Genomic DNA, 23,613 nt, shown 5'->3' with positions numbered 1-23,613 from the left:
TCAAGTGTGAAGCTAGGCATTATCCTCTTTGATTCCCCTAAGTTCAGGCAGGGTCAGTATTTCCTTTAAATGTCCTAGTTTGTAATTTGTCTCAGGCAAACTCCCTGCGCAGTGAGCCTCCTCTGACAGCTATAGTTAATGATAATGCAGTGATACTATCATGACACCCCGGCTATTTGGAAAGCTTTGCTTTGTCCTAACTGCACCATTTCCCCCTTCCACAGTGAGTGCTCTAAAGTAGGTATATCCTCTTCTTGAATAAATTATTTGCAGCTATGGTGTTCAAATTGAAATAGCTAAATAACAGCTTCTAATGACTGTAGCAGCTTCTAATGACAAAAGTAGCAGACCATGTCTAAGACTGTTTAATAATAGTTTCTATAGCTAAGTGATAGTAGTTTTTGCCTTGTTGGTACTGAATAGGACTGTGAAGAGGGCTGGACTACTAAGCCTTCATCTTTTACAATTTCTGGAGAGCTTATATGATTTCAGCATGAGTTTCTGCATCTTGAAAAACATTTAGAGATTTGAAATATTTATGGTCTTATACCATAGTCTTTCAAGCATAACAGGACACGAAAAATTCATACATTCATTGTGCATAAACTCCCTAAAAATGTATATATATATGAATACCATGCATCAGTAATGCAAGTAATACAATATCACTGCCCAGAGAGAATAATCCTAAACCGAGTACCATGTGAAAAACAATTAGGATGAAATAATGTGCTTATTATGCAGGGTTTTTAAAAAAGTAACTCCTGGTATATTCTGAAACTACTATAGTATTAATTTATTTAATGCTTTGTTATAAATACAAAGTAGAACATTATATTTTTTGTATAAGTAACCAATATAAAAAGAAGCTTCTGAGCAAAATTAATTTTAATGATTAATACGTAGCTTTGTTGTAGCTTGTTCACTAATGGGTTCACTAATTAATATTCTCTCATTACAGATAAAACTGTGGTATGACAAGGTTGGTCATCAATTAATAGTGACAATATTGGGAGCAAAGGATCTTCCTTCAAGGGAAGATGGGAGGCCAAGGAATCCTTATGTTAAAATTTACTTTCTTCCAGACAGAAGGTAGGGTGAACACAAAGACAAGGAAAATTTCAGTAAGAATTAGTCTGATACTCCAATGGCATGCACAGCTAAGTTTACTGATTATACATACGCAGAAAAATCTTACAGTTCGGAATTTCTTCATTGAATATGCTATGTGACAACAATGTGTCTTTGAGCCCTAAATACAAACTCACTTTCACTACATATTTTATTAAATACTGGATAGAAAAGGAAAGGTGAACATACATCATTATATGGGGATCTGTTATTTGCAAAGAATATTGTTACTGTTTTATAATGCTCTTAATATCTGTGACAGTTATTTCTGACTAATGTAAAGAAAATGCTATGAAGTTAGGTTCACAGATTTCTGGAATGATCAGTCCAGCAGTTTGTTTTGCCCTGACTTTACACAGCAAAGCAGAAATAGGTTTGGCATCTGAAACCCATGGATTTCATGTAATGGTACAAGTGAGTTAAGGGTGGAGGGGATGCAATTATGATTTCCCAGACACACCTTGAAAAATCCCCCTAAAACAAAGGACTGATATCAATTTGGACTGGCATTATATATGCATTTAGGGAAAACTAAACTGAGATAGGGACACTTATTCTTTAAGTGTTCTTTAATTTTTTAGTCCCTGGTTTTCTGCCATTTCAACTTAGGTAGTGGGAAGAACAGCAAGGGGGACAATGTGTTCCCCAGCTGTTTTTTTAAATTGGTATTTCCTCAGGTTGTGTCAATAGGGGAAGATGTTTAGCTGTATTTCGTAGTGTATCTACCAAATAATTCAAAGATTTGACCTGACTCAGTATATAAAAGATTGACTAGTGGATAGCTGAATCTGTAGAATAGGATGTAACTTTTATACCTTTACATCCTTTGCTTTTACTGATATCTAAACAGGGAAGGTGCTGACTATCTTCACTACCAACTGACTTCAACAGGAATTAAAGATAGTCAGTATTTTGGAAGACACTGCTTTTCCCCTTTTATTGCATACTATATGTTGACAAGAAAATTTTCTGTGACTGTATAAGTTGCTATATCATTGATGGAAAAAAGTTTATGGATGGATTGCGTTGGACTTGCCAATATTTGAACAGTTGCTCTAGATTCTTAGTTTGTTCAAATTGCTATAGTGCGTGTGGAGATGCTGAAGCTGTGCTAAACTGAGAATCAGGTCTGCTTAAATTATCTTATCTGCTTTTTCAAGATTATAAAGCGACCAAAAATGACTATGTTCAGAATGCTTCTCAATGTAAGTTGTAATAACTGGAATTATAGAGAGGAAAAATATTTTTATTAAATACTTTCAGGTATACAGATACAAAAAGTTACATAACATGAAATTTTATTATACTACACCAGTGTATTTATGTGTAGTATTCAGAACTTTTTCTTGAATTATTATATGTGTTTTCTACCACTTATGTGCTCACCATCTTATCAAATCGGTTCATTTTTTTTCTGATGTGCAAATTCATTTTCTTTTCCGTAGAGGGAAAAGCTAAGTAAGAAACAATATATTTCTTGTGTAGTAGAACGAAATGTGCTAGAAGTAAAATACACTTAAATACATCAAGCGTTTAATTGGATGAAGATTCTGAACTGTATTTAGTTAAACAAATTTCATTGGAAAAACTTGTCCAATGTAACTTGTTTCAGTTCGTGAGGTAAACAAATCTTTAGTATAATAGAAATAATTACATTATGTTTTAATAGTATGTTTTAAAATATTATTTATTAGTTAATATTTTGTTCCAGCTTCTAAGTAACTGTTCAGAAATACAAAACTGTATTGCAATCACAAGTATTAGCAAACAGACAGTACCTGCATTGCCATATTAAAGTATCCACATAAATTAGTACCACAGCTGCATTATGCAGCAACTGGCACATTTTAAATTAGGCATTGTTATGAGAACTCATCAGTATTCTCAGTAGAAGGCGCAGGGCTGAAACTTGTTTCCATCAGAAAATATTAATCTTCTAAGCAGAATTATTCTACAAAATGCACTGCTTTCAACAACAACCAGGAGTCAAAGTCGCGAATTCCATGGTAGCCTTGCATGGAAATCTCTTCGGACTCCGAAATATAAGGCCAACCCTGTAGTGGAGCTCCACCTTCAACGTGAGTGGGTTCTTGGCACTACCCAAAGCATTTCAGGAGTCATTCAAGTGCTGCTGGAAAAACACATGTTACTTATTCTTGGGACTTCTAGTTTCCCAGCTGTGGAGCCCTTAGTTGGGAAAATCCTGCAGAGAAGGCCTCACACTGCCCGCAGCTCCTGACTGTTCCTTCTTGTAGACCAGCTGCTCCCTCCTGGTCTGCAGTTGAAGAGTCAGCCCCTGTAGGCCTGGAAGCTTGAGTAAACCAGCTGGCTTCTTTGTGTGAAATGCAGATTTTTGCTATGCCTGATGTTGTCTGCAAACATGTCCTACTGTCAGACTGTGCTTCATCAAATTCCTATTTACAGGAGTATATTTTACTTGATTAAATCCTGTTTCCTAAAAAAACCATAACAAAACAATTCTGTTTTTCAGGGAACTTCTTAAAATTGGAATTGGCACATGAACTTTAGTTTTCAATATGAAGTTATGAATTATCCTGAATGTATGTGCTGAAATTTATTTTATCGTAAGGGTCTAACCCTGATATTGATTATAGTGCCCATAATCTACTTCTGCTTTAAGATTTCCTACTTTCCTACATTTTAATATTTAATTATTTCTTTCAGTGATAAAAATAAAAGAAGAACAAAAACAGTAAAGAAAACATTGGAACCTAAGTGGAATCAGACGTTCATTTATTCTCCAGTTCATCGGAGAGAGTTTAGAGAACGAATGTTAGAAATTACACTTTGGGACCAAGCACGAGTTCGAGAGGAAGAAAGTGAATTTTTAGGAGAGGTATACAATTATTGGTAGTTACTATAGAAATACAGTTGCTCCCAGATTCATGTCTAGATACAGTATTTTTGAAAAAAATTGTTAAATACAGCAAAGCAAAACTGTTTTAAATTGTTATATTCCTCCTTATTTCACTTAGTAGTAAACAAATAGTGATCTTGCAGTTAACACATAGTACTGATATGAGATTCTTTTTTGTATTTGTTCTGTTTTAGTGACAGCATGCACATGGTTTCTCCATTTCTGTTAGAACTGTTAATTTAAATCCATATTATTTGTAGTTCCATTTTACAAAAATGTTGGAATGTTGCTGACTAACTTGCTACAAGATATTTAAATACTTTAAGGGTTGTCATAAGGTAATAAAGATTTTATGAAAGATTTTTGGTATATAGTGTTATAAAAGACAGGAACTACTTTCATATTAAATGTAAGATTTTTAGCAAACTTTGAAGTCTTTAAAAATAAGAGAATAGACTAAAATGTAAAATGTTCTGTTGCATAATGCTTTCCTTTTTAAACGTTTTTTCTTTTTTAGATTCTTATTGAGTTAGAGACAGCATTACTAGATGATGAACCTCATTGGTACAAACTTCAAACACATGATGTCTCTTCATTGCCACTTCCCCATCCCTCACCATATTTGCCACGCAGACAACTCCATGGTGAGAGTCCCACCAGGAGGTTACAAAGTAGGTTGTTAGTTTTACTCACTGTTTAGAATTGATTTGAATTACTGTTTAAAGAACATTAGGTTATTGTAGATGGAAAGCTGACAGAATTTGTGTTCACTTGTAGCTCTTATGAATTAGGTGATTTATGCTTTCTGGAAAGAGTCTGACATGCTACAAATGGTAATACGGAACACCATTTTTTTCTTATGAGCCTACCTAGTGCAGATCCTGAGCTTGAGCACAATATCTTGGTCTTTTGCAATGTGCTGTTTTTATCTTGAAGTCCTATCTCCTATACTATGTTCATCATTTCATTGTTCAACCAAAAGTGAGTGGGCAGTACCTTTCTCTTTAGCTCATACTTCTAAAAAATAAAGTGACCAGTATATAACATCATATGTAGCTAAATTAATACCATGGCCTATTGCCTTGTTTTGACAGTATTTTATGTGGTTATATTCACAAATAGAATTTCTCTTAAAATTCTATTTTGTAGGTTTTGGTATACTCAGTCCACAGTAGTTTGATGTTATCAGTAGATATTTTGAAAATAGAGTATTAGGACTATGCTATTGAAAATGGATACGTAAGAATAAGACAGTAAAGGATGAAAATCTGTCTCCTTAATACTTTGTTGTTTCTCTAGTTTAACTGCTCAGTACTGTCAGTGATTTAAAGCTATCCTTCACTGAATTAACTTGATAAAATATCAGTTCACATTGATAAAAAAACCCAAACAAGAAAGAAAAAACAAGAAACCAAAAACTATTTCTAAGAATTCTTTGGGGTTTCTTGAGTCATTGTTTGTGAGTGTGTTTGCATATGTTACACATAGAAACATATGCATGTGCAGCTATGCAAACAAGCTTGGATATTTCATATGTTCTATGTGTATTCTCTATTAAATAATCCCTTGTATGTAAGTATTTCAAATAGTTGATAGTTTTTGTGTCTGTGCATTGGATGGTGAGAAGGATTAAAATGCTCCATATCATAATATTCGGAGATAGATATATAAACAGAGTTACAATGCATAGCCTTCAAGATGCAAGATTATATTTATCCTCAAAAGGAGGTAAAAAAAATGAGAGTTAATGGGCAAGGAGTTCTGTATCAATTCAATCCTCTTCAGTCTTCTCAAGTACCATGACTGTTGTTTACGGTTTACATTTTTTTTTTTCTGTATTTTTTTCTGCCATCCTGTAACACGTTTTAGGGAGTTAAATTTTCCATGTAAAATTACTTTTACAGACCAGATGGACATTTCAGTATCTGTTTGCATATGAAGTTGGTGAAATTCTGTTTCAGGAAATCTTCAGTCCTACGAAGAAACCTGTCTGTGCAATAAATAACTGCCATGAGGAATGAATGAGACAGTAATTTATTTTGGAAAAAATTGTAGTAATACTTGTCTAAAGATTTGTTTAATGATACTGACTACTGACTCAAAATTTGTCAGCAAATAAGTTTTTTAACTAATAATACTAATAATACTAATAATACTAATAATGCTGATACTAATACTTATGCTAATACTGATACTAATACTAATACTAATACTAATACTAATACTAATACTAATACTAATACTAATACTAATACTAATACTATGCTCATCTGAACAATCTTATATGCCTGTCTGGGAATGTAGAGGGAAGGACTTAGCAAAACTTCTGGTGTGGTCAAATATTAAGATTTGCTGAGGAATTCCCGCTTTTCAATAAAGACAATTTACCCTGGTATTTCCCAGAGCAGTACTTTGGCAACTTGAGTCTCAAAAAACTTCACCCAAATAAGCAGCGTCAAACATACACTGTGATTACTGGAGAATTCACATGCTCCTACTATAAATTATGCTATTTACATTCCTACTGAGATTAAGACCCTGTACAGAAGGATTTCCACTAGTGTCCCAGGAATATATGCGCTTCTTGAATCCTTATGTGTAATAAACACCTTTGGTTTAAACAGATAGTTTTACATGTACACGTATAGAAAACAAGGACTCTTGGAATGAAAATACCTCCTTTTTGGGGACAAGAAAGGCCTCCAAATGGAAATTTAGCATCTAGTCAGAGTTCTGCTGTAGCAGCAGAATACATTTAGCAATTAAAAAATACATTTTTCAAAAAAATGGTGTCACACCTCTGAAATGGAAAAAGTATTTCTTTGTGTCCAGAGAAGTGGTGGAATATCCTGCTGGAGATATTCAGAACTCAATTGGACAAGACACTCAGCAATGCAATGTAAGTTGGTCAAACCTGAAATCCCTTCCCAACCTAAAAGTCATCAAAAGGGGACTGGCGAAGTGCAGACAACACATCTTATGCCTGTTTGCCTTCACTAATATTTATAATACATTAATAACCTATAGAAGTCAGGTTCTTTTTCCTTTTCTTGAGGTTTAAAATGACTGTTAAGTTAAGCCTAATATCTTAGTTTCTGGTGACTGAAGCTCTTTTTGTATCCTTCAATAAGAACTCTTATATATGATGAAACAGAAGATGTTATCCAGCAGCACATTACAGCAATGTGAAAAAAATCTCCAGAATGAAGACAAGGCATGTCTTTCAAATTAGTCTGTCTTTTTCAAAGCACAGCTTAGAACAATTATTGTGCTGTTATACAATCAGCTGATTTCAGTTTCTGGGGCTGCAGTTTAGTCCTCCCACCTTTTATTCATTTCTGTGATACCGCTATGTATAGGATTAGTGAGTACAATATGAAATACTTTTTTGCAAGCCTCCCAAAATTGTTAGTGTGAAAAATAATGAGAAATGTTTTGAATTTCAAGATTGTTTGTTGTTTGTATAAATACACATTAACACATCTAAGCTTTCTTATCGTCATGATTGCCAAAGTTGCTATAAATACATATATTTGAAGAAAATACCTAAATGTTATTCTCTGAAGGTATTTTAAAAGAACCACCTACACTTACCACTTACTTCTATTCTCTTTTTAGTATCACTGAATTGTAGTGTTACTGACAAAGAACAAACTGTCAGCCCTGAAAACCGAACTCCTATATTTACAGACAGACAGTAGCAAAGTGCAAGCTTCCTACAGAACCCCATATGCTATTTATTTTTCAGGAACCAGCTTTCAGAGGCAGCATCTGAGTTTCTACATGTATTTATTTCTCAATATCCTTGAGTGGACACTATGTTGTAATACAGACTGATTTAAGCCAGTTGTTCCCCCTGTCTTGCCCAATCCTCTGATCCATACAATCCATTAACATCCTAACATCCTATTGCTGAAGAATTATTACCATGCTTTTTCCTTCAGTATTTTTTTAAAGACATCTACTTAGAAACTGGAGCTAATATGGAACATAGAATTATGTAATATAGAACATAGGATTATGATTTAATAGGTTTTTCAAGTAATTATGATTCAGATTTTTCATAAACTGACCTTTTTTTATACAATGAGTATATTTTAGGCTTTTTCTTGCGTGAAATATGAGGTAATGAGTAGTTCTATTTTACTTGCTGTGCTGAACTTTTGAAGTGAATTTTTAAAATGGCTTAATTTTCTATAAAATTTGACATAAAATCAGCCACATACTAAAAATTCCAGACAGACAGCATTAACTAGAATTAGAGATAAACTGAAGTTCTTTTTATGTTGCCTTGGAAAAGAGATTGTGAACGGAAAATAAATGATTATTTAAAAAAATATCTGGGAATTCCTGATGTTGGTTAGGTCAAAGTATTATTGTTCCATCTCACATTAGGTAAGAGGCTTACTATAGGTTACATTAAAAATGAATGTGGTTTGAATGTTGTGTTTGTAACTGTGAGGATCAATGAGATGGAAGTTATTAGTATTCATTAAGAACTGATATGGAAATCAAGCAGGGCTTATACCATGGGACTGCAAATCCTACTACTTCCTCTCCATGTAGCCCAGAACAAAGAGCTAACAGACATCAGTTTGAATCTGAATTGTTCTTATTCTGTCGTTTACAGATATGTCCATGTAATGTGTGTTTGTGCAGTGTGAGCTGGTACTGTTTAGTTGATAAAAAATAATGGGTTACTGTGTATTTCGAAGAACAACGGTTGGCTCTCGCTAACACTGAATTTGCTTTAGAAGCAGATTTTGTTTTACTTCAAGTATTTTAAGAATTTCTCAATTACTTTGGATGAAAAAGTAACTGACACAAGATTTCTAGGTCAGATTTTGCATCTTTAAAGCCAAGCTACCTGAATTATTGATCTGCAGATCATAGAGAGAGGGTGTAAAGTATAGATAACAGTTAAATACCAACAAGGGAAGAAATGTGAAAATAACAGTAGACCCATTTCCAGGTCTCTAGTCACAGCTTAGGTATGTGCAGTGGTGAAAAGAGAGCTTTTTATTTCTGTGAGAATGCACAATATGGCTTGAAAAAGAAAAGTGAAGATTGATGTTTTAAGCATCCTCACTAAGGGAAAAGTAGTAAATCTATGTGAGATAAAATCTTCTGTAAACAAGGTCTAAGAGATTTTAGGAATAACAGCGTTTGAAAATCAACACATAGAAGTCCAAAATGGTGAGTCAAATTGTAGTTTTTCCAGAACTGGACACCAGAAAAGTAAGTCAAGACCAAAATAATTATAAATTAATAGACTGTGAATTAGCTTGCTTTTAAAGGGAATTTTACTTTTATTACTTTTAGAGTTAAAGTCATCAGTGATTCAATTCACTGAGTTTCATGATTCTTAAGACCTAAAAAAAAATCTAGAGGGAGAGAAATAATAGCAATGAGTAATTAAACTGTGGCAACAGAGATTAAGTATAGTTATGTTCTACAAAAAAAAAATGTGCATGTAGTATGCCAAAACCTATATATAACATTCCTTTTCTGAATTTTATTTATTCATTCAGATGGTAAAAAACCCCTTTATAATGCATAAGCAAAGTGTTTTGAATCACATGAAATGTTTAGTCATCTTTTTTCATCAGCTTTATACATTATCCCATCAGACAATATTTTCTGGAACAATACTGAGACGATAATGTACCCAAAATTATTATATCTAACTAGATGTAATAACTAAAATCAAATTGACTGAATTAACAATAAAAGGATCTCTTTGCTTATCAATTTTTGAAAAACATTTTTAGATAGACTTGTTGCTGAGTGCTGAGGGTTCTTTTTGAAAATCCATGGCTGTACCATCAAATCATAGATGAGTTGAATGCTATAACTGTTAATTTAACTCTTCTGTTATTTAAATGTTATAATTTTCAAATCTATACTGTAGAACAATCCGCATTGTATTAAGAAATGCAATGGGTAGTATGAAAATCATAGTTCAATAATAATAAATAACAATATATTTGAAATGTTATCTTGTGAAATCAGAGTCCCTGTATTTCAAACCTCAGTCATCCAATGAAAGCTGTTGACTTTCTTGGAACTCTTTACAGTCTTGTTTTACTGCAAAATCAAGATCTTCTCTCTCAGCAATTTCTTTTTAGTTTGTAGTGAATATGGTAAGTCAGTACAATAATTTCATATCAGTGTCACTGAATTTACTTGAGGAAATTATAATAATGCTGCTTACTGATAGGTAAGTGAGTTCTACTTAATGGAAACATGCATCAGTGACTTTTTTCAAATTATAATATGGAGCATTTTATAGTCGGTGATACAAACTATGAATGATAAATATGTGATATGAATTTTACCCTAGGGAGCAAGAATAAAACTTGTTTTCTCTCTCATACTTCTTCCTTAATTTTTCTTTCTTTTATGAGGTACAGTCCCTGGGCATGTTATCTTTGTTTGCTTGCATTGATATTTTGTTCATAGAATATGTATATTTATACTAATGTTGTACTTATTATACATCTATGATTTATTTATTATATTTATTGTACATCTATGGTTTATTAAATACTTTAATTAAAAGGTATTTAACATGATACAGGGGTGTCTGGAAAGACCTTAAACTATAAAAATATTTTTTTTCCTAATAATAGAAACTTATTTAAGATATTAATTCTGTGCTGTTTGAAAATTTTTAAATAAAATTTATTAAATTGTAATTAAACTACAAAAATACTTAAAATCCTGTTTTGAAGCTGTTTAAGGGAATTTGATTATTTATAATGCTGTTGCGCCTGGTTAGTTGACAGTATCATGTCATTAAACTACTCTTCTCGTCATGTAATGATGACAGAAAAGCAGTGCTCTTTGTTGAAATAACCCAGTGGACAGGGTACAGTAATCTTGCTAAGCAGATAAATAGCAGGTCAGGTGATCTTTAAAAAGATTCTAAAATATATAGGTCCATACAGTAGCTTCATTTTCTGGCTAAACATAGTATATATATGTATATTTTTTTAATTAATGCTGTAGAATAAACATATAGCTGTAATGTTTCCTATGAAGTTTTTGGATGGGTTAAATACTATTATGACTTTTTCCTTTCTGTGTTGTATCCATACAGAAACAAACATGGCTTCCATAGTCCCCACTCCCATATTAATCTCAGTATTTTTTGTATTCTTGTGCGCTTCAAAAAAACTCTATCCTTTTCAAGATCTTTCCAAATGTTAAATTCAGAGAGTCCTAAATTTAAATTGTTTAAATAATTTCTAGGTTCTGTGCATTAATTTTTTTGGTGTGTTTTTTTTTTTTTTTTTTGATTTTAAATGGTACTCTTGAATCTTTGGTGACATTCTGATCTTGCTGGAGTAAACTAGGAAACTTCCCTATGCTCCATTTTTCATAACTTGGAAGCCAAAGAAGAGTTAGTTTTTCATTAAATTCATAACTGGAAGAGATTTGTACCAAGTAATACAAATATTAAAGTTATGCACTGAAGCTCACATCTAAAAGTTTGTAAATGATGCTGAGAAACACCCTTATTATTCACTTTGAAATTATATTGCCTAATGGAATTCTGGAGCTGGGCCATAAAAATTCATTATATTTATCAAGAAACCCAGTCTGAAAATACAGAGAGTTAGAAATTGTAAGTGTGACTTGCCAGAAAGTACCTATTCATCCAGTAAATTCTTAAAGGCATTAGTCCAAATGTTTGCATACTATTATATTGTCAAGTTTAGAAAAACTTGTATGGTTTTCTGGAAAGCTAAAATATATGAATCAGCCAGACTTGAGGAAAGCAAACAATAAAACAGGTATTGCAAGCATTTAATCGTGTTCACTTCAGGATTTTTAAATTCACTGTTAACAATGATATGTGCTAACAATGTTCACTATGTTAACTATATGCTATCATTGTTAACAATGATATCTTCCTGCGGAGATGCCAGTGGCAGTGTGCAGTAACTTTAAGGGTAGCAGCTTGTATTGTATGCTTAGTGGAATATCTGTTTTGTCTTTAAAAAGTTAAACGCTTGTAGTGAATGTGCAGTTGTATTTCAGAATTGGAAATGACTGTAATAACGCTAATAGTCCTCTGTGACTACTGAGTATAAATGTTGATTCAGAAGTGGCTGGCATTTTTGTGGTTTAATTTCTCCCAGTTGCTTGTGTTTTACTGTTTTGAATGAATGTGGCCTACTATATCAAATTCTTTAGTCTTCAGAAGCAATTATAATAAAGTTTAAGGTTCTTACCATCCCTGTTACATGTACTGATTCATGTATTTTTCCCTGACACTACTTCATTTCAAAATTTGTTTTCCAGATAAAGGCTTATATTCATATAATTCAGGTAATTTTTCAGCATGCCACAAATGCTTATTGCTTCCACATACATGCAAAATTTAAATAAATATTTTATTGTTGTGCTTTTGCTACCTATCGTGCAGATGCTAAAATGCTTAAATGTTCCTTGGCTTTTGTTGTCTGCTTTTCAGTCAGAGGTCTTCTGTTGGCTTTTTTTCTCTATTCTTAGCATCTCAATATTGATATTGGAGCAGTATTGTAACACTATAATTGCTTTGCTTGCCTTTATTTTAGGTAGAGCTTTGGTAGGTAAACTAGTGAGCATTTTAATAGGAAAATGCTATTTTGCTTAAGCTATATTAAGAGGAACACTGTTGTATTACAGCTGTTTGAGAACTAGCGTAAGTATTTTTAGAATACAAACGGGGTAAGTGAAATACTAGCAAAATTGGTATTTATACTGATACATGTTTATAGTTTCATATTGATTTAAATCACCACTTACAAATCCAGTTGCTATATCTCAGAATTAGTCTTAATTAAATACAAATAAAATCATAATGTACAGTTTTTACAAGCTTAAATTCTGTAGTGGATTTCATGTGGGACTTACTGAATTTCTTGCAGTTTTAATTTTGGGAATCTCAGATAAATGGTTCAGCTACTTATCTTTTAGCTATGGTTAAAATATGAAACATATTGTTAACAAAATAAATCTGATACCATGGTGGAAAGAAACAAAAACCCCAATGGATGTTTCTTGAGGGTAGTAGTGATAAAGTCTAGTTTCCATTTCATCTACCTTTAGTCTCACATGTTTCCTCTATTTCATTCTCTTCTGAACATAATCCCACAATCTTCTCATACTTTATGATATCTTCACATGTGAAGAGATCATGTTTGCTGTGGTGACTGCAGACTTGCTCACGTGTGGATTAACCACAGATTTTAGCTTGAAAATGTTTCATTTTCACTAAGGGCCTCTGATTTGTATCTCTCACTTCTATCCAGCAACCATTTTCAAAGATCTGTAGGAATTTAATTAAATTTCTTATTTATAACCCTCTGTCAATGGAGATGAATTTGATCAAAAACTTAAAAAGAGATATTTTTATGTGCCAAAGGATAAATAGACAGACTGACATGGAGACAGCGGGACTGCATGAGAAATCAAATCACCCTAAGAACCCTCAGGCACAGACTGAATGAGTATGGGAGAGCAAATTCTTAAGACAGTTGTTGTGAGATTGATTTTAGGGTTGCTTATATGTCAGCTTTGAACACAGAACAATTACAGGCAATGCTAAGTTACTTTAAGTGGTTGTGAAGGCCTTCTGTGAGCTTCAGGGAAGGAGCTCATAAGCATGCTTCACTACTCTTTGTTCCCCCAAGGAGTCTGCATAACCTTGTAAAAGCTTCCTGCATTGTAAAGGGCAGGATCCTCAGCTTAGGAGCTCAGTCTACTTTCTGATTTCTTTTTTTTTTTGTTTTATTTTTTTTGGTTTTTTTTCCTTCTACGAGGAAAACAGAGAATTCGGAGAATTCCTGGGCCATAAATCTGGCACTTTCTTCTGTGTTTAAGCTGACTTGCCGTAATTTTGTTTCTCATTCTATCCCTTGTCCTTGTCAGTTCTGATAACTACATTGGTTGTTCATATTTGCTTTAGTAGAGTTTTGACTCTCATGTTTTTGTTATCCCTTGAGGTCTATATCAGAAATATTAATGGACAATATACGAAACACAGAAGTTATTATATCTTGCATTGTTTCCCCTGTATATTAATAATAGAGTGGAACACAGCTCTGTGCCAAATTTAGTTGTCTTGTGGAAGTCAGAAGGTCTTTCGGAATTCTCCACAGATTTATTATACTTTGCAGCAAAATATTTATGATTGCATAGTCTCATTCATTTGGAAGAGTTTCAGTTAGAATGTTATTATGGAGAGAAATGCAATTCTGTCAAAGTAAAGTAGAATAGAATAGCTCAGTTGGAAACGATCTGCAATGATAATCTAATCCAACTATCAGTCCACTTCAGGGCTGACCAGAAGTTAAAGCATGCTATTAAATGCATTGTCCAAATGCCTCTTAAACACTGACAGGCATGGGACATCTGAAGAAGGTTGTCTAAAAATGTCTTCAAATATTTCCATATTATTTTTATTCATAAGTTGTTAGAGCTTTCCATGGCCACCAACACTGCAGCCTGTGTAAAGTTAACAAAAATAATGATCTGGTTCATAAAATGGAATAAACCACCTCACTATTTCCTCTCCATTATTGCTAGTCGTTAAGATAAAAATTGGAAGTTTTTTACACTAAGAAACTGCTGTGTTTTGCATTCTTTTCCTGCCTAATAGAAAGTAAAAATGTAAATAAGACAAATGATAAACTAGTAAAAATTTAAGAAGAAAGTACTTTTTAAATGGAAAATGAAAATAATGAGTCTAATGGCTGTAGGTGATGGGCTTTTCCTCTGACCCTGCAATGAAAGCTTCAGTGCTGGTGCCATAAACTTCCACTTCTAGTGTGTACACACTCTTGCGGAGTTGTCATGCTGGGTGGGATGGTACCTTATGCAGCAGTGGTAGGGAAGGAGTAGGTGCAGGAGGGAAGGAGGATGCTGAGGGTTATCAAGTTCTGTTGGGGAGGTTCTCCACTGCCCTCAAGGTAAGTTGACCCTGGAAAACAGTTTTATTGATAGTTCAAGGCCTTAAACCACAACTTGCTAAGATGTATGAGAATATATATTTTGATTTCACGGGACTGAGTTTATGCTGAATTAAAGTAATTTTTATGTGACTTACACTACCTAATCATACAGCATGGTATCTATTTTTGCCTCAGTTTTAAACTGTGATAACCATTAATCCTGGTAGAAGGCATTCGAAAGTCAATATTTACCATGTGTTACCACCCAGTTATCAGGCAAAATGGTACTAGTATCCCTAAGAATATTTCATTTATAAGCTATATTCCAGTGCAATGGCAGTAAGACTTCTTAATATCATTCCTCATGTTTAACATCCATCAAAGAAAAAGTTAATTAGATGCAAATCATTGGCATCAATGCATTTATTTGAAGTACCCTGTGTCCTGGATGTTACATGCTTAAACTTTTTTACTGAATTTTTAATTTATGTGAGAATGCATTTAGTCTTCTTGCTCTTGAAATATGTACTATATTTCATAACATATTTGTCAAATGTTACATTAATGGAAATACGAAATACCAGTTTCATTAACAATATCCCTTTGAAATCATTTGAGAGGCTTCATTGTCACATTTTCTAGATAAACTACAGATTGTTACTTCTGTTTTACGGTCAGTGGTTTAAATTACTTAGATAATTAAGTGATATTTTGAAAAGATGTGGCAAAGGTAGGACTGAAGCCTAAATCTTAAAATTTGCACTGTCAATAGGTTAAAAAGAAAATCTGAATCTATCTAAATTTGATATATAGCAGATGAAATTACTCTTGCAAAAAATATAAGAAACATTAAACTAAGCTGCCAGAAATTGTACTGGTGTTTTGAATACTGAGTTCACTACAGGATTTTGACCTGTGCACTTTCTAGTCTGTTCCATTTCTGAAATGAGTGGAAAACATTTTAAATAAATATAATCTGATTCCTTTGCAGAAGTTCCATATTCGAGGCAGTACTTCTTGACATATTTAATTATTAAATATTTAATATTAGTATATATTAAAATATTTAATTGACATGCTTGCCTTCCACTGTCCTTCCTGGAAACATTTATTTCTGAAGATAAAACAAAGTAATTAATTCTAGTTTAAATTCCTTCTGACTTCTTAGCCAGCATTTTCATTTACATTTATAAGTACATATGAAATATTGGGTAAACATGGTTATTTTTTATTTGGTTTAAGTCTGTTGGTAGTTAGAGCTGACTTAATGTAGCCTCTGCTTGAGGAAACAGAACAAGTGATCTGATCTGAACAAGGCTAGTATATTTTCACAAGGAAAAAGTTTTTGTTTTTAAGGGATATCAGCTATTACAAGAGACTTTCCTCTTTGCAGTAGCAAAGGCAATTGGAGAAAGCCCTGAAATCTGATTTTTCTCTTGATTCTACTCTTTCTCTACTCCCATCCTTAGGGCAGGTCTCAATCCTGGCCTGTTCGCTTTCCCCATGCCCTGACTCTTCCCTGCAGCTTGGATGGGAGTGAAGACAGAGGTCTGTATGTAAAAAAAGAAGAGGGTCTTTAGGTCTTGGAAGGTGATTCGGAGTTGAGGGATTAGGAGATTTTTGAAAAGGTGGATGTGGTTTGATGAGACAGAGAGAGAGAAGCCTTTGTCTTTCATACCTGTGGTCCACTGAAGCTTCTTAGTCTCTCTTTTCTGCCTGATATATCCTGTGGCTACTAAGGCATATCATTTTAGCTATGTAACTGGGAAGACTAGAGCCCACTGTGACAACAGCTGGCTATTTTCATCCTCAAAGCTGCAAATATTTTCTTCAGAATACAGAATACAGTATGCTAAAAATATGTTTGAGCAGATGTGCTTAGCTGTAAATATAATCATAAATAAAACACAACCTCAGTTGTAATTACATTCATTCAAAGGGATGAATTAGATGATAAATAAATGGCATTATTTCAAATAATAATTGATTCAGCACTCTTACATTTTTCATGATGCAAATCTTTCCAAGCATCCATGTAATGAACATTAGCAAACTATTCAGTCGCCTTCATCTTCCCATCCCGTAGTTCTGCTTCCAGATCAGTACCAGGATTACCAGAGGCCAGAATCTCGTTGCTCTGCACTGCCTTTGGGGCTTCTGCCTTCAAGGTGCCAGGCAAATCCCAGCCAAACTACTAGGGCTCTCTTGCTTAGTGTTTGGTCACAAATATTTTCCTTCTTTTATAATGGCCTAATTAGGAATTAGTGGCTAAGGAGAATGGAGACTAATCCTTCTTGCTCATTGGCTCACTTATTGTTCAATATCCCCACACCAGTAGAAGGCTCTGCTGAAAATGGCAGCAGGAACAACATCACAAATAGAATGGATGCTCTTTCTTTGGGAAGAAAGAGAGATTTTCATTGGGTCTCTGTGATACTATAATTAAGAAAATAATCAGATTGAATATTATCCTTGTCAGACCTAATTTCTTTTAGAAATCCTGATTCTCAGAAGGTCCATTAGCAGGCTGAAAACTTTTCCTTCACTCCTGCCCTCATCTACTAGACTTTCTCAAGTGCTAATTGTGATGTCTTGCTTGTGATTTCTTGTTTTAGAGGAAGACCTCGTTATTTCCTGAATTCAAAGGCACCTTTCAGCCTTCCCATTGCAGCATGGCTATTTCTAAAATTTTGCAATAAATTGAACCTACCTGAATTCTACCGTGTAAGAACTGCAGGGCATAGAAAAACGAAGCACGACTTTCCTTGTACTAATTTTAAATTCCTATTTGTAAGCAAAAAACTCCATCCACTACTGCAAATAAATAACAATAGTTAATGTTGCTATACTGGAATTTCATAATGTAATAACAGATTAGGCTGCATTTTTTAAGAATTAACACTTACCAGACTTATACCATTTTCTAGTTGAATAATTTCTAACAGAGAATTTTTTATCCAAAATGAAAATGTCTACAGTCTGGTTTATAAATTCATACACCCACATCTTGATTACCACAATCACTTCTCATGAAAGGCACAGAAGTACTAGAAAACATACAAAAATACAGCAGGAACAATCAGAAATACCGAACAGTTTGCATATGCAAAGGAACTAAATGATATTTCAGCTCAAAAAAAGACATGAGTATGGGACAACACAGAATGATCATTCATGTTTCTCAGAATACAAAAGCTTGGAGGTAATTGTCTGAAATAGTGTAAACAAAACAGAGGAAAGTCTATTTCATACAATGTGAAATTAAGCTGCAGAACTTATTGACACAGCATATTATAGAGGTCGAGAGAATACTCTGACTCAAAAAGAAATTATATTAATTTGTGGAGAGTGAGTTGATTAAAGACTTATGATAAACAGGATGGGTTAGGAGAAGTCTCAGTTGCCAGGAGCCCTGCCTGCTGCAAACTAGAAGGTTGCAACACAGAAAACTTTTTCCATACAGTTCTTGTAAGCACACACTTACTGATGGAGAATGACCTTCTACTATCCCCTGGCAGGTGGACAGATGTTACGACACTCTCAGAAATGACAATAGTTCATATGATTCAAATAATTTCTAAAATTTCTTGAAATTGAAAACTTTATTTTGTTGAAAATCCTCTCAGCAATTGTTCTCCTAGTTTTATGTTGGAAAAGTAGAGTAGGGATCCTCCTGTGCAAGTCACACAGTTAGAACTTTAGTCATGCTTTGTTCTGGGCTTCTTTAGGTTTATTCCCAGTTTTTACTGGTATTTTTGTGTGTGTGCTTTTCAGAATAAATCATCCTGGGGTAAGAAAATAAAAAATCTTGCACATCATTGAAACATTGGTGACAATTATATTAAACCTTCTACCTACTAGTTACCTATTTTTAGATTGCCGGAGAAATAAAGCAGAAACACCACCTTGATGAAGAATGTGATTTTCACATTCAAAACAAGTAAATGAATAATTATCATTCACATGCCAGTGCTTAATCCTGATGTCAGCAATCAAATGCTGTTTAAAAGATGACACTGAAGACAGAATTAAAATTAAGCTAAACACAAACTGACAGATATATTTGTCCTACATGACCTAAGTTTTGGCTTTAATTGTGGATGTGGAATCTGCTTTTACCAGCTAAGGGATCGTGCCTTGCATATGAAAACTTGGATGGTGAACAGTGGGATGACAGTTTCTGTATGGACCGAATTCATATAGATGTGAAGTATATGAAAATATTCATAAAAGCAATGTTGTGGAGCTGTATTTCAACATATCATTGTATATTACATTAAACATTGAGTTGAAAATTGTTGGTACACTAAAACATTTGCAATAATATAACTTCAATAATTAAGATTATAAGCTTTTATTAATGCTTCATCGTCTAGTATGAAATCCTTATGTTTATATATGTATTGTTGGCTGAGGATAGTTTTAACTTACTGGAGGATAAAATAAACATTTCTGATTTTTTTTTTAATATTTTTTGACAGGGTCCAAAAGAATCAGCGACAGTGAAGTCTCTGATTATGACTGTGATGATGGAATTGGTGTTGTTTCAGGTATTACTGTCTAAATTTACCCTTCTAGGTTCAGTAGAAGTCTTTCTTATTCATAAAATATTATTAAGAATTTTATAATATTTTTCTGGTGAAAAATAAGGAGAATCTAAGTGTGTATTTTTCCAATAGAGGCAAAATAAGTATTATGAGTAATGCATATTTAACCATAAAAACTACCAACAGAAGGAAAAATAATGATGTGTGTGAATTTCCTTGTTGCCTTTATAAAATGATAAAAATAGTGCAAAAGTGTTTATTTCTATTAAATGTGAAGAAGTCACTATTTGATTTTTTTGACAGGCATTTGGGTTTGGTATATCCTTTAAAACGTCATGGTGGAATAATAGCACTGTTCAGGTCTGAAACCTGACCATTTAAGGCAGAAGTATCTTAACTGATAATGTGTTTTGCAAAGAAGCACTGGAATTGTGAATTTAATGAGTATTTGAGAGAAAAGTTGTCATATGGAAGAGTATTTCTTGTTCTTCTCTAAAAGATAGTACTGTAATTGTAGCTCAAAACAACAAAATCAGGGAATCATATGCTTTTGCTGACTACAAGAAATATATTTAGGATGCAGCCATGCCACCTTTAAACCAGAACTGATGTCTACTGGTACCAGCATGCTGTTGGCTGCACACCTCAGCATGTACTCCATTGCCCTAGTGCTCTACCGAGTTTTTTAACCTACTCATAGTGGTCTGTGTTAGACAGTTTCTGGTTTGCTTGGGTCAAGTCTAGCTAAAGTGTACACATATAGTGAATTGTGTACCTTACATAGAAAAGGTGGAACAATATATGCTGTCTGGTCTATGCAGCAGCTACAAGACAGTGATCAGCTGGTTGGTCAAAAACTGTTCCTACCATGCAGCCACACGTTAGCAGATGTACAGCGATTACACCAGGTATCATGCATGCTACTGGCAGGCTGAGGAACATTGTATAGGAAACAAGAGCCAGAAGAATACAGCTGGGCCTGAGGGTAGGACTAAAAAGGGAGTAAAATAGGCAATCCTGGATATTGCAAGATGAGGTGCAGTCAATATTGATAAACTCAAACATTAGTGAGCTACCAAATTACTGAATTGGCCCAGCCCTATTTTAAAAATTAACAGTCTGAGCTCAAATGCATTTCTATGTTGTCTATGTAGTCATCACCGTATTTCCAGATGGTTATCTCTTAGACTCTGCTTAATTTTTGACCCTACTATGTTGCTATTCCCTTGCCATTGTCTTGTGTAATTGGGAAAAATGGCATAATGGATTTTTTTATTAACCAGCATGTAAATTGTATCAAGCAGCCCTTTTTAAACTAAAATGATATTATGGTACAAACTTTATGGTACAAACTTTATGGTACAGACTTTATGGTACAAACAAGGGCAATTCATATTGTTAGCAAATTTTTTTGGCTGTGATTCATTTGTAGATCTCTTACTAGAAAGAAGACATTTTGAACAGAAGTTGTCCTTGTTCGTGTTGGAACAATCTAACCTTGAAGATATTCCACAGTAAAACTTATTCTGTCTCAAAGGAATGATTTTTTTCTCTTTTCTGTGTAAACTATCATATTTTGTTAACCTCTATTCAAATGTTTTGTTTTGCTCTAAGGTTCCAACAATTTTAACAGAGACTGAATGAATGCTGTGTTACAGGACCACTAAATTTTCTGTCTTCCTTAAACAGCTTATCTTCAAACAGTAATAGGCTAAATTTTCAGATTTTTACCTAAATTGGAAAGATATTTAGGAAAATTTAGGGCATTTTTACATTCCCACACCCCTGTTTGCTTTACTACAGTCAGAAGACAGGAAGGATGTCTAGACAGAGTGATGTGCAGTACCAGAACTAGAGAAGCAGGGAACCTCAGAAGTCCCTTGTTCCTACCTACTGTACTTATTCTCAGTTTGGTTAGCTTTCTGTATGTTTCTAGTAATCACTAAGGCTTTCAGATTGCCTGTCCTCCCAAAGAGAAGGACTTTCTTATTCCTGTTGTTCTGTTAAATTAAAAATCTATCATGCTAACTCTGGATTTTAATAACGAGATAATGAAAAAAGGGGTGTAAAGCACCCAGTATAGAGCCATTTTGAAACTGAAATCTTTGTATTATCCTGGAAAAAGTAACAGAGTTTGCAGAAGTTTTACCCAGTGCTTGAGCATCATTGGGTTTCCTATGAAAAATCTGGATTTACAATTATATTATTTCATTTTTTGTTTACTTCATACAGCATTCAAAACATATTAAGCCTTTTGAAATTTTCCCATGTTATTTGAAAAGGCTAACTTTTAAATAGAGGATAGCGCATCTGCTTCTAAATTTCTTCTTTCCAGATGCCTATGACATATGATTTTCTAATGCAGTTTTTCTTTTGAAAATCCTGCTTAAAGAACTGTTTATCTGTATCACATTTTGTATTGCTTACGTTAAGACTGTAAAAGCAGTCATTAATATCTGCCTTATGTTAGCTGTACTTTTTACAGGAAATAAACCCCTCTTTTTACAGCTTGTAAAATTATGGTCTTTACAGTTCAGTGAATGAGTCTACTTCCTTTACCTAAGTTTTTGATTTATATTTGGTTCCTTTGGGATCTTTTAGCTTTTGGATTTCTGCTGACAATTCTATACCTTTGTTGCATTTTAATTCAGACCGCCTGTGTGGGTGGAAAAGTTTGATGTTCTTTTGGTTTTGAAATATTTATTTATTGCCTTTCTTGTTTGTGCTGCAGTCACTATGTTTGCAGATCTTTTGCTTTATCCCTGTCTTATCATCCACATCCTTCTCTCATCTAAGGTTCTTCTGTTCATTTGCAGACTCATCACAATCTTGGTTTAAATATATACCTTCTTTGCATGAAGTATAATACTTCAGCCATTTGTCTCTTTTTGTTTTCTTTCTTTCTTACATACCCCAGTTCTTTCATTTTGTATTTTCTGGTTTTATTTAACATGACACTTCACTTTGCTCTTTTTTCTTCTGCCATGTAAATACTATATCACATCAAGTACCACATCCATCAGGTACTCTCAGTGATCTTTTCCATAAAATTAATGCTTATTCAAAGTATTTGACCTGTGAATTAAACTCCAGAAACCCCTAAGAAGAGCACGAATTCTCTTTTGGTTCCTCTTTATTTTTATTCAAAACAGTGGGCTAGATGACCTTTAAATGTCCCTTCCAACCCAAACCATTCTATGATTCTATCAAACCCATGGTCCTTCCTTGATCTCATTATGTATTTATTTATAGTTCATTGAATGATGTATGCTGTCTGGCTTCATCATGTTCCTTACTGTAGCTGAGACTTTCTCTTCCTCCACATCATCTTATCTACCTTCTCTGGTGTTGGTCCCATAAGGTCAATTGACTCATCTTTGGATAAGCTGGTGACAGGTAGAACTCCAAGATCTTTCTCAATGTACATCTCTAAGCAAGATTGCGTTAGAATGTATATTCTCAAACAGAGGGAACTTGTATCATCATCTGTTTTTAAGAAATCTGCAGTTGCTGTTTGTTGCTGCTGTAGTACTTTTGATTCACTAATTTTATATCCTGCTGATAAAATGCTTAAATTATGTCTGCTTGCCATACTATTCTTTCTGCTAATGTTTACAAGAAGTTCAAACATCTCCTGGAAAAAAAAATATTCATAAAAGCTATCATTTCTTGTTTCTTGCTTCTTATTATGCTTCGCCAAACTTAGTAAAATCAATCTTATTAGAGAGTTGTTTCTATCAATAGGGAAAACTTAAGAAAATAATGATACACCAATTGTAAAATGCCAATGTGGTTTTTTTTTGCTGTATCTGTATTCTACACTAGCTACTCTCAGAAATGGCTATAACATATTATGTATTTAAAAAATGTATAAAAAAGTGATTTTTGACTAGATTTTAAAATAGCTCTCTTCATGCACAATACACATTCATTTGATCTTGGGAGCGGGGCCAGTAAAACACAATCTCTATTATATCTCATCTGTGCTGGATTTAATCTTCACATAAGACAGTGGAATGAGAGGCACTACCAGTTCTGGTTTTATCTTTCAGATCACTTGTGCATGGCTTTCAAACCACTTAAAGCTTTCATTTTGCTGGCTTGAACAAGAAAT

At 33.7% G+C, this 23,613-nt stretch overlaps 1 protein-coding gene across 50 annotated transcripts in view; it reads left to right on the top strand.

Annotated features, from left to right (window-relative positions):
* Positions 1-23,613, top strand: part of RIMS2 (regulating synaptic membrane exocytosis 2) — a 457,943-nt gene that overhangs the window by 260,625 nt on the left and 173,705 nt on the right. For 38 of the 50 annotated variants that reach the window (XM_054057998.1, XM_054057993.1, XM_054058029.1 and 35 more), the window contains 5 exons: positions 962-1,092; positions 3,817-3,988; positions 4,527-4,680; positions 12,320-12,346; positions 19,434-19,502. In XM_054057998.1, coding sequence (XP_053913973.1) covers positions 962-1,092; positions 3,817-3,988; positions 4,527-4,680; positions 12,320-12,346; positions 19,434-19,502 — 553 coding nt within the window. The remainder of the gene's footprint in view (positions 1-961; positions 1,093-3,816; positions 3,989-4,526; positions 4,681-12,319; positions 12,347-19,433; positions 19,503-23,613) is intronic. The other 12 variants (XM_054058036.1, XM_054058006.1, XM_054058023.1 and 9 more) reach the window with 1 other exon arrangement.

This window comes from Cuculus canorus, chromosome 2 (genome assembly GCF_017976375.1).
Source record: "Cuculus canorus isolate bCucCan1 chromosome 2, bCucCan1.pri, whole genome shotgun sequence".
In the NCBI taxonomy this organism is placed as follows: Eukaryota; Metazoa; Chordata; class Aves; order Cuculiformes; family Cuculidae; genus Cuculus; species Cuculus canorus.
Note: the sequence above shows the minus strand (reverse complement) of the source record. Positions and strands in the feature narration are given on the sequence as shown.